Source organism: Ambystoma mexicanum, chromosome 3q (genome assembly GCF_040938575.1).
Source record: "Ambystoma mexicanum isolate Mex_15411 chromosome 3q, UKY_AmexF1_1, whole genome shotgun sequence".
Lineage (NCBI taxonomy): Eukaryota > Metazoa > Chordata > Amphibia > Caudata > Ambystomatidae > Ambystoma > Ambystoma mexicanum.
The window spans coordinates 161,693,689-161,705,735 of record NC_090926.1 but is presented as its reverse complement, the minus strand read 5'-3'; the positions used below and the strand labels follow the sequence as shown (position 1 = coordinate 161,705,735).

Sequence of the window (12,047 nt, the reverse complement as noted above, 5' to 3'; positions counted from 1 at the left end):
GTGGTTCTTTTTTATGGCTCGCTACAATACATCCCAACTTCTGCACTTTATTTTCAGGCCATTGTCTGGTGCCATGATATAAAGCTGGCCAGTAATCCTGCTTTCTTGAAGACATTGGAATACAGTGTTGGGCATAGTGGGCGGACATGTGCCAGTATATGCTTACTCATGCTGGGTGTGCGCAAGGGAAATAACTTTGCAGGAAATCCGGAAGTGCTTTATGTACTATGCCTTGTCACACCATGACCTTTAGATTTTGTTGTTGAACATTCTTCTGTTAAGGGGTACAATACCACCTGAGTCAATGTTGACTCATTTACTAAGAGGTGTCATTTTATATCCAGTCAAGGGTTATCCAAGCCAGCAGAACTCGCCAGCTTGTTTTGTGTTCCGATTGCATGGCTTGCCATTGGCTCTGGTATTAGGGTCCGCATGTTTACCTCCAAGTTTGAGAATAATTCACCTATAACAATGCTCTGCATTCATCCATCAAGGTCTCTTCTTTCTACGCTTCCCAGGGATATCTTTGCATGTTACCAGAAACCTTGTTCAGTGCTCAGAGGTCCCTGGAGCGGATAAAGCAGCCTAAAATATATATGAGTAGTCTTAGTCTGTGTATTGAAACACCTGATATCCACACATGAAGTCCATAAGCAGTACTCTGATTTAGGAAGGGTTGCAGCGCCTGTGTTTGAAGTGGGGAACCGGGTCTAGTTGTCCACTCTACATTTGCGGCTGCTGGGGTCATGCAAGTTGTAGCCTAAGTATACTGGGATCCTATTGCTCAGCTTATTAATCTGGTAGTGGTGGGACTAATCACGCTATCATCATGTAAGGGTCACCTAGTGTTGTACGTTTCATTGCTAAAATCATGTGTTCTGGACACGTGCCTGCTGAAACGCCCCCCACGCCCTTGTAGTGGTTGAGGGTACTGATAAATATGAGGTGCACACTTTCCGTCATGGGCGCCTGTAGTGGATTGTTAGGGGTATTGGCCTAAAGACTGTATGTGGCAACCTGCCTCCAATGTGCACGCTATTAATAAAAAATAAGGGAGCGACAACACTATTACAAGTATTCACTAGTGTAACACATTGTGCAAATACATTATTTTTTGCAATAACATTTCTTACAAAAATATGTTTTTTGTGGTGACTTATGGGCCTGTCTATGTCACTTGTTGGTGTGGTATCTATCCCACTGCTTGTAGGACCTGAGGCAATAAACTAGCACTACATTATACTTGTCTGGCATATGTGTCATACTTGACCCGAAGGATACCACAACACTTTATTACAATTAATATCAACAACTATAATACATTGACAAACACAATAAAGACATACATAACAGTTCTGAAAACAATATTGTAAAAGCACTTAAACAATCCACAGGTTTTAAATCAAGTGCATATATTTCTACATACAAAGTTCAACAAATGTACAAATGTCAAATGTCATGTTGCTAATAGATCTTTACAGCTTAAAATTGACAATCTAAATCCTGTGTTGTTCTATCCCAATTTGATTTGAAGATGTGTAATTGCTCTGTATAATGACACCTAGTGATACATATTGACACATACACCCTACATGTTTCGGTTTCATATGCTAACATTTCTGGATGTTCTTCAGGGGTACACGTTATTGGAACTGTTAGCTTGTCGCTGTGAAGTGGAACCTTACTATTTTTCTTCAATCTTTGAAAACCAGAAAAGATTTTTTCAGTGACAAAAAATACTATTGACAGCTTGCAACTTTATTTTGTGTGGCAGGGGAATTTACAAATTCTCTGAGAAGTGTTTATTTTACTTCTACTTCTCTATGTAGGTAATTAGGGAATGTAGCCTTAATTTCTTATTGTTATTCTTGAAGGAAAACATCTTCCCATGTTTCTATGAAAAACAAAAACAGAGCCAACTGGTATGAAACTAATGAAATAATCTATGTAAAATCACTTTTCTAGGCAGAAAATGTACCTTAATGTAGAATGTGTTCTCCTCCTGTTACACCATGGCCTAGGAGATGAAAACATATCAGTTACTATTAAGAGCCTGCTTTCATTTATATGTCTCATTACTTAGCTGTGGCATAAAATATTGCCTTACCTTGTAGAAAATAATCTCTAATTCGTATTCAATTATTTGCCAAGATATAGATTTGTCGTTCTACAAAATAGCCATAATGGTAGGAAGAATCCTGATGGGGAGAATGCTAAGGTACATAAAGCAAGATGGTTGCCTCGTTGTGTATAGTGTGTGACAGCATAACGTGATGACATCATCACGTCAAGGTGCTATGATGCCTAAGCCTTGCGTCATTCTACTCAAAATGTATAGGTTATCTGAAAGACCCACGAAAAACTGGACTTTGGATCTATTTAGTTAATAGGCCATAAAGGTCTTAAAACTGCCTTCTAGGTTGGAAATACTTAAGAACATTCCAACATTAGATTTTAGGAATTATGGCTGGTACGAAAATTGAAATAAGAACTGAATGAAGCTCTATTGATGTAGACCTTGTAGTGCATAACAAAAAAGTAATTTGCATATTATTGCATTTTATGGTATTTGACTCTTTCCCTGTGATCTAACTTTTTGTCTGACAAGAAAGTATGGATGGTGGCGAGAACTTGAATGTTTCACGTGTGGTTTAGATGGACCCTGTCTATGAGTATAGGGATACGCGCCTACAAACACATGTGTACAGGCGCACTATAAATGCCACATCATATCTTATCATATACTAAAAGTCTGCATAGGTGGTCTATTTATGGTTAGAGGTAACAATACGGTTGTGGCCAATTTAATTAACATGATCAAAATTTAAAGTAAACTGTGGATTTCTAAGTTTCGATCTACAGAATTGAATGTTAGAAATGTTGACATGTGACCTACTTGAAGAATATTTTGTGGTTAAAATTGTTTCATGTAACTTGTATATTGAGATGTTGTCATTATGGTAGAATACGTTGTTTAGAAATAAAAAATAAGTGTATTTTAGTAAAACTTGACATCTCAGATAATGGCAGATTTTGGTAAGGACTAACAACTTTTCCTATATTTTTGCAGGTGCTTCAAAAACTCGGCAAAACTGTAGAAACCAGGGATGAACAGTTTGAGCAATGTGCTTACACCTTCTACCAGCAACAGGTAAGAGCGTCAGGAAAGGGGTGAGCGAGCAGTGCACAATGTCATTATTTATTCAGGAAATCTGAACCTGTGGCATACACCATGCCAGGGAGTGGCAGCCTGTTATGGGTTGTCAACTCTATCCTGTCAGTGACAATTTCAAGCCCAGGCCATAAAGCAAAGTTTCTTGGCATCTAATCACTATGCACAGTTATTATCCAAAGGTAGGGTACTCATTTCATCAACTTAAGAGGGCTGTGAAACTGAAAGGCTAAATCTGCCTGGCAGGATTTAAATCTGGAGCCTGCGGGTTACATGCTGATGGATGAAGAAGGCACCAACACTGTCCTACCTTGCAGAGTACCACGAAGCTCCCTTCTATCGCTGCACTTCTTGGACATGTATCTTAGACCACTGGCAGACCTCTTTAGTTCCTGCAAACTGCGCTTCTTTACCCAGACCCTCCAGCTTATAGCGATTTTGCGATCCCGCAAAATGCTGTGAAAACGGCCGTTTTGCGCAAAATGCCGCAAAAACTGCCGTTTTGCGCAAAAACAGCATCTTTAAAAAAAGTATTATTTTTTACATTTTTTTTAAAAGTAATCTGCAAAAATTACTGTTTTAAAAAAATAATACTCAGGGTGCCAGGTTCTCAACTTTTGAAATGCGCGCCCATTCAGATGGCCTTTTTCACCTCCTTGATCAAATAAAGTGGCGTTTCTGTCAATTTAAAAGCGCATCCCTCATTTCCAAGCAAGATGCGCTTTTAAATGTGCAGAAATTGTAGGCAACCCCACGCGCACGGGATGTGGGGCTACCACTGCATGAGAGGGTCTTTCCTGACCCTGTCATGCATTTCTTTTAAGGTATGAACCGCTGCTGTGTCTCTTACATTTCTGTTCCTCAAGCAGGATAAAAATTCATTTTTTGGGTTGCATTTTACAGCGGCAGGCACCTGGAGGGCCTGTCCCTGTGAAAGGGGCTGGCAGCTTGCAGAACACTGTCTGGAGAGCGATTCTATTCAAAGTACTGCCCATTTTGATGAAAAAAATCTATCGAATGTTACAGTGGCCTATTTCGTCCAGCACTATTCGATCGATTTTTATAAATACTGAACATGTGTTGCGGGGCTGTCACCCGCTCCCCATGTTCAGTATTTTTGGTCTAGGGTGGTTGCAGAAGTGTTTTCCCCTTTTTCCTCAAAATTGGAGGCGGGGACAGGAAAAAAGAAATAACGAAAAAGGGACCCTGCGGAGTCGGATCCGACCCGCGTTAAAGGGACGGATCTGGCACCGCAAGGTTGCAGGGGAAGCGGCAGCGACCAAGTAGTTAAGTAGGGGAGGGGGTGGGGTGGTGGTGAAAGGTACATTTTGGGTTGTTTGGCTGAAGTGCAAATCAATTCGCAGCAATTCCGCCGCAAATTACACTTCGGTCAAACAACCCAGAACACCATTCTAGGCAGCTGTCCAGCACACAATTTGCGCTACAGCTCAAGTCTGTGGAAATGCTCCGGTCACCTTTGAGAATAAGGTGACCTGCTCATTTCCAAAAATGGGTTGTCTAAAAATAGCATATCCTCCGTTCTTTTTTTAAAAGTGAGCTGCAGATTCGGAAAAATGATGAGGGAAGAGAGCGATACAATGGGAGAAAGGATGCAAGATGCAGAAGCAGCACAAAAGAATAAAGGACTGTATATTGCGGGAGGAATTGTAGAGTGTAAAGGTGTGAGTTGGGAGTATGATTTGGAGTGTGGCAGGGGCTGGGCAGTGCAAATTGTGACTTGACAGTGTGACATAGCACGTGAGTATTTGTAGGACAGAGTGAGAGGTTAAGGAAGTTGTGATGGAGAGTTGGTGAGATGTGTGTTGGTGAGAGGTGTGTGGGTGTTTGGGGGATTGGAGAATATAGAAGGGGAATATGTTCAGCATTACAATTGATAATGATCAATTTAGTTAATACTATTAAATAGGCATGAACATTAAACCACAAATGTAGCCAAATCAAACACTGTTCTGCCAAGCCAGAGACATCTGGGACTCTTCCTATTAAATTAATACAAAAGATACATAATAGTGATACCCTGGCTCTCTTGTAGCCTTGCACTCTGCCTATTTCCTGCAATGTAGCAATCTTACACCCTCCAGTTAATACAAAATGTCCCTCAAAAATGCTGCAATAAATAAAGGATTGTGGCGCAAAATTTGCCATTTCATGCCGCAAAATTTGCCATTTCATGCCGCAAAATCCTGGAAGGTCTGTTTACCGACAGATTCAATGGCGACCAGGCCAGGCATTTCATTCATTGCCTGACGAGGAACACAAACAAGCTTAAGTTCTACCCTACGGAATAAGAGATCATTTCCTTCACTTCTGACCACTATGTCCAGTCCCAAAAAGTGTGTCCTTCCTCTCTTGACCCCACACCACCCTAGTGAAAATAAAACTCAATGTGGGAATCATCACCAATTCAGAACTTACTTTCCAATCCGAAATCAGTTCCTCTGATAAAAGTTGATTGTTTTTTCTCTGCCTCAGATCACTAAAGAATTTCATTGACCTATTCCCAACTAATCAAAAAAACATCATTATTAGCAATTTTATTTCATCTCTCCTTTACTACTGCAAGGACATCTACCCAGGAATCCAGTCCACAGTCTCTGCGTATCCCAAAATGTGGTTGCTCGATGCCTAGTCAGCCATTATCATGTCTCACAAGCTATTAGATCACTCCACCGACTTCCGAAAGCCAAATTAAAGTCCCTGTGCATTGTTTACTGAACCTACAGGTCCCAATTTCATCCTTGAGAAATTCCAGAAACAAATACCGACAAAATCACTGAGATCAACAAACAAAAGACTTCTTGCACTGCCAAAGAACTTCCCTAAAAAAAAATGGCTGTGCTTGCTCAGTTCTAGCTACCATCTTTGGAAGTCTCTCCCAAATCCCACCAGGACCTAGATGACCATTTAGTCTTAAGGAAGGAAGTGTGAACATGGCTGTTCCCAACCTCCCCCTACAGCCTTCACATCTCACTCTATCTGATCGTGACATCTTTGGTCTTTGCCAGATCCCAGGTGCCCTAGGGTTAACATTGTGCTTCATAAGAATTTTAAAAAAGAAACTATTCTTAGGTCTCTAATGAAACAGCGACTGCCTGCTTTTCACTCAGCCAGTCACCAACAAGGATTACTCCCGCCCACTCTATGGCTTCCCAACTTTTGACACTGCTTTGTATCCCACTCGCCCACAAGGGTCTTCTCTGGTAGACGATTTCCAAATGCCACCAAAGTTTTCAACTGAAAAACTAAACCTCTAAGAATAGCATCTCTGGACTGCTTACATTATTTATTTGCGAGGTTGAATGTTCAGAAGGCAATTTATTTGAGATATTTAGGTCCTGTGCCCACCTTACTCGCATCATTCCACTGTCTCCTTTTTTTCCTATGCAAGGATAAGTCCGCCCTTCGCACAAATCTTCCAGCCTCATCCCCCTTCTGTAAATTCTCATTGACGTGTCTCTGCACCTCATGCAAATCTCTCCACTGCAGTCCAACTTAGCTTCCTGATATCAGGATCTCTGCTCCACTACACTCATCAACTCTGGCTTCTCAACTCCCATGTGTGTCTCATCATACAAGGGTCTCTGTCCCACCGCTCCATTGCCTCCATGTCAGTAGCCGAGGCAGCTTTTGGTGCGGGGGTGGGGGGGGGGAGCTAATAGGACACTCACGGGAGGCTGGGGCGTGTGGGTGGGGACTGGGCATCAGAAAGGAGCCGGTGGGGGGGTGGCCGCCCCGTCTGCCCCCACCCTGGCTCCGCCACTGCCCCTGTGTTCCAGTGTCAGAGACTCTTAGGCTGAGTAGTGTGGGCCCCCCTTTGCTCCTGTCCCCCCAACATTCCCTGGTACCTGCTACTAGGCAAAAATAGCACAGACACTTTTGTACGTGGAAAATTATTGGCCGTAGGCTTGTTTTTATTTTCTACAGAAAATAACAACCACTCACTCATCATAACAAACCAAAATGACATAATTCGCTTTTGGGCACCTCGTGTCCAGGGTTTGTGGATGCCCAGCCTGGTCCTAGGCTGTTCTTCGTTACCCAGGGGCATCCGTTCCTGGACACGTGCCGCCTCCTACGACTTTCTTCTACCATGTACCGAAGAAAGTACTCGGCGTTCTTACTCCTTGTTCTTGTTTTTTTCTTTGCTTTGTTTTTGCCGGGTGGGCGGGTGGCAAAAACGTTTCCTTATCCTTCTTCGCCAGGTCTTTGGAGCCTCCCCGAGTGAGGTGAGCTCCTTGGCCTGGTTGTGCTTACCTGCCTAGCGTTGGGGTCTCTTATACCCCCCTGCCTCTTTGTTGTGCCTTGGGGTGGCTGGATTTCCTGCCGCCCCCCTGCTGCTACCACCTCACTCCTATCTTCCGCTGCCATTGTCCTTCCCTGGCTGACTCCAAGGGTGGGGGCGCCGTTCGGCTGCCCCTCCCCTTATTTTCACGCCGTTTGTCCCCCACCCCGCGCCTAACCCCCCAGGCCCTCCATCGTGTCGTGTTTTGCACGCCGCGGGGCCTGGTGCATAGGCTGAGTAGTGTGGGCCCCTCTTTGCTCCTGTCCCCCCAACATTCCCTGGTACCTGCTACTAGGCAAAAATAGCACAGACACTTTTGTACATGGAAAATTATTGGCCGTAGGCTTATTTTTATTTTCTACAGAAAATAACAACCACTCACTCATCACAACCACCCAAAATGACATAATTCGCTTTTGGGCACCTCGTGTCCAGGGTTTGTGGATGCCCAGCCTGGTCCTAGGCTGTTCTTCGTTACCCAGGGGCATCCGTTCCTGGACACGTGCTGCCACACCTGAGTGGGTGTTACCTAGGCCGCTCAGGTCCCCCCAAAACGAGACCTATCTACAACCCCGGTCTGCTAGGGCCCTAAAAATGTTAGCTGTAAATACTGCCATCCCTTTGTTGGACAGGTGTATTCCGTCTTGGTGGAACCATTCTGGATTGTTCTGTGACATACTGTGTTTTATAAAATGGAGGCCGGTGCCTCTACAATACTTTTCTATTGTCTTGTTCAGCTTTTTCCTTGACGTCTTGATGGCATGCCTCCTATGTGCACCGTACCATACCCTGCGAGGTAAGATCTCTGACATAAAAATCTCAGTTTTCCACCAGCAGTGCGCAATGGCCTTTAAAGATTCGCACATGCTACGCATCAACACCCCTCTGTTGGTCCTGACTAAGTCATTACCCCCCAAATGTATTACCAAATATTCTGGCGGGTCCCTGAACCCGATCAGGTCAGATAGCCTGTCGTGGATGTCCTCCCAGTGCATTCCTGGGAGGCCCCACCATGATGTGATTGTCTTTTTGAATTGCAGCCCCTCTTTGTAGTCTTCAATCCACCTGCCTGCCTTCATCACGAAGGAATGGCCGACTATCCACGCTGTCTTGTAAGGGCCCGTATCTGTGAGCGGTGGGAGGGAGAGGAATCATATTAAGCTTTCCCTCACATATCTTTTGAAGCATTGCGATCTCCACCCTCCAATTTTTTTCACCCGTTCTGTATCTAGGCCTCCTACCCATGCTGATGTGGCTGCCCCTATTCTGAAAGAGTGGGTGCCAAATTCTGCTGCGTCCCACCCTGCTCTTTTGATAGTTTTCTTTAGCACTGCTTGGAATTGATATCTGCTGAGTACCCTTCCGTCTTTATGAATCAATAGCTGACCCCCAACTACTGGTCTTACCTCCAGGAACTCCTGTGTTATGCATCTGGGACAATGATCCTGCTCTTTGATGCAATTTAGCTCTATTAGTCTCCCTTTCCCTTTCTGGTCCGTTTTTGATTTCCTAAGCAGTATTGACATACCTTTTGACCCGATGCTTATGTCATCTTTTGCCAGCCCGTCCCCTGACACCGTGTTACTGGCTACTAGCTCCCCAATCCTGAATGCCCCATAGTATGCTAGTGCAAATGCTGCCCTAAACAATCGTGTCTCATACCCATTGCTGCATGTGGCCTGCAACAACTGTAACAGCCTTATCACTTTCCTGAAATTTAGTGGCCTTCTGCTGTCTGCTTTCTTTCCTTCCAATTTCCCCCAACCTTTCATAGCGTATTTTAACCATGAGCTATCTGTTGGGTCTGGCAGCCCGGCTACCTTTGTTGTGTATGCCACTGCTGTCAAATGTGCAGCAGCCCAGCTCTTCCTTCTACCTTGTGCAAATGCTTTTTCCAAAAATTCACACATGTTAGCAGTTGTAATATCACCAATCATTTGTACCCCCACTTCTTTTAACACATCCATGACATGTTTCTTGTATTGCTTACCAGTCTTATATGTTATGGCGTTTGCTGCCAGCCGCTCAATCACCTGGCCTTGCTTTTCCTCCTCTTTTGAGTCCGTTTTTTCTCCAGTTTTCTTAATGGGACCCATGCCTTTTTTGGCGTAGGCGTTCCTATCCTTCTTGCCTCTGGTCTCAGTTTTCTGAATTTGTCCCACTGGAAACGAGACAAGGCGTCAGCAACCATGTTTGCTTCCCCGGCGATGTGTCTCGCCCTTAGACATACATTATTCCTCAGACAACCCAGCGTTATTGCCCTCATCAACTCCAGCACCAAAGGGCATGATGCGCCTCCCTTATTTATGACCTGCACTACCGCCATGTTGTCTGACCATACGTTCAACTCTTTATCTTTCCGGTCTGCCTCCCACGCGCATAGCGCTACCCATATGGGGAACAGTTCTAACAATGTTATGTTGTTTGTCCATGCTGCCTCCCGCCATCTTGTTGGCCATTTTTCTGGCCACCATTCTCTACCCATGATAGCCCCGAAGCCAAAACCCCCGGCTGCATCTGTGAACAACACCCTCTTGCACTCTTCATTTAACGGTGAGCGCCAGATCACCGACCCATTGAATGACATCAGAAAATCTTCCCACACTTCCAAGTCTTTCTTGATCCCACCACCTAATCTTATTCTGTGGTGTCCTTCTCTGACCCCCCTAGTTTTTAGCTCAATGCTCCTTTGGGATATCCTGCCTTGGTGGATGACTCTACCCGCAAAGTTAAGTTTCCCCGCTAGGGACTGCAACTCTTTTACAGTAGCTTTGTTTCTTCCTTTCATGTTTATGATTGTTTTTAAAAGATCCACCACCTTGTCCTCTGGGATCCTGCACACTCCCTCTTTCGAGTCGATTTCTATACCCAAAAATTGGATTGTTTGTGTAGGACCCGTGGTCTTTACCTCTGCTAAGGGAAAACCCCAGTCTTCTGTTACTGCTATGAATTCGTCTAGTGTGGCCTTGCATAGGTTGGATCCCTGTGGTCCCACGAATAGGAAATCGTCCAGGTAGTGGACTACTTGGGCCTCTTCCATCTTTTTTGTGATTGCCCATTGTAAAAAAGAGCTTACTTTCTCAAAGTAAGCACATAATATTGCGCACCCCATCGGGAGACATTTGTACACAAAATATTCTCCCTCCCAATGCATGCACAACCATTTCTGTGACTCTCTGTTAACTGGTAGCAGGCGAAATGCAGATTTTATGTCGGCCTTCGCCATCCATGCCCCCCTCCTTGCTTTCCTGACCACGTCCACTGCCACCTGAAAATCTGAATAGGTCACCAACACCACATCTTGTGGTATGCCATCGTTCAATGATGCCCCTGGTGGGTATGATAAGTGGTGAATCAATCTGAATTCACCTGCTTCTTTCTTCGGGACCCCAATTCTCCCCAGCTCTATTTCCTTCCTGATTTTCATGCTGACTAGCTTTTTGTTTTCTAATGAGGACTTCAGATTTTTTGGGGTGTTTTGAGATCCCTGGCCTTTGAACGGGATGGTGAAGCCTTCCTGGAAGCCTCTCCTGATTGTCTCGGCCCCTTCCCGGTCTGGAAAAAACCGCAGCCACTTCTCCATGTTCCCAATCCTCACTGGTGTGGCCCCTTTCTCTTCACCTCCCTTAATTTCTTTTCTCTGGTCCTCTGGTTGTGCTTGCTCTTGCCCTGGTGCATTTTGCGGTACTATGCTCTCCCTTACAATTCTCACACCTGTGGCTGAATTTACATTTTTTCCCCCAGCTGCATGGTGTCCCGCTCTCAAAGTTGCGACATTACCCTGCCTCTGTTTTTGTTGACCCCTGCATACCCCTACCCCCCCCTTGGGCTGTTGGAGGTATGCTGCTCTGCCAACTTCTCTGTGAGTCATATTGCTTGCTCCGAAAACTGTGCTCCCTTGTTCTATCATAGCTGTTATCATATCTCCTGTTGTTGTATTTGTAGTCCCTTCTGTAATCATTTTGCCAGTATTGCCTCCTCTGATACCCTCCCACATTCTGTTCCTTGGTGTCCCATTTCTCCTTCAAAACATTAAATATATACAGATTGTAGTTCTCCTCATTCCATCCTATATCGGGAAAGCAGTCCATCTCTTTCCTAAATTCATGATCATATTCTTTCCATGCATCCCCCCCAAATGCTTTGTACACTTTCAACACCCTCTGCTGGTATGTCACTAATGCTACCCCGTCCTCTGGGAATTTCTGCAAAATGATATTGGACATTATTTGAAAAGCGGCCAACCAGTTGTCAAAGTTCCTTGCTACTGCTGGCCTCTTCAATAAGCTTTTCTCATCTTCTTTTATGTCTTCTATGGGTACATCCTGTCCTCTCTTTTGGCAATCTAGCAAAGTATATACATCAATGAATTCCTTCCTCCATATTTTCTCCTTTACCTTTTCGCTAATATACCATGTTTGTGCCTTCATAGCCCTGCCTGCCGTGTCTTTGCCGATTGTGGGCCTGCCATACTTCGTCATCTCTGTGTCTCGCTGCCTGTTTCCTGTGCTTGTTTTTCTTTGCTCCACGGGTTCTGGGCGACTTACCCTGAGCCGTGACGCATGTTTTCAA

The 12,047-nt window shown here is 44.5% G+C and overlaps 1 protein-coding gene across 1 annotated transcript in view; it reads left to right on the top strand.

Annotated features, from left to right (window-relative positions):
• BIN2 (bridging integrator 2) overlaps window positions 1–12,047 on the top strand; it is a 429,928-nt gene that overhangs the window by 147,944 nt on the left and 269,937 nt on the right. The window contains exon 2 of the mRNA XM_069653398.1: window positions 3,071–3,151. Within this exon, the coding sequence (XP_069509499.1) occupies window positions 3,071–3,151 (81 nt within the window). The remainder of the gene's footprint in view (window positions 1–3,070; window positions 3,152–12,047) is intronic.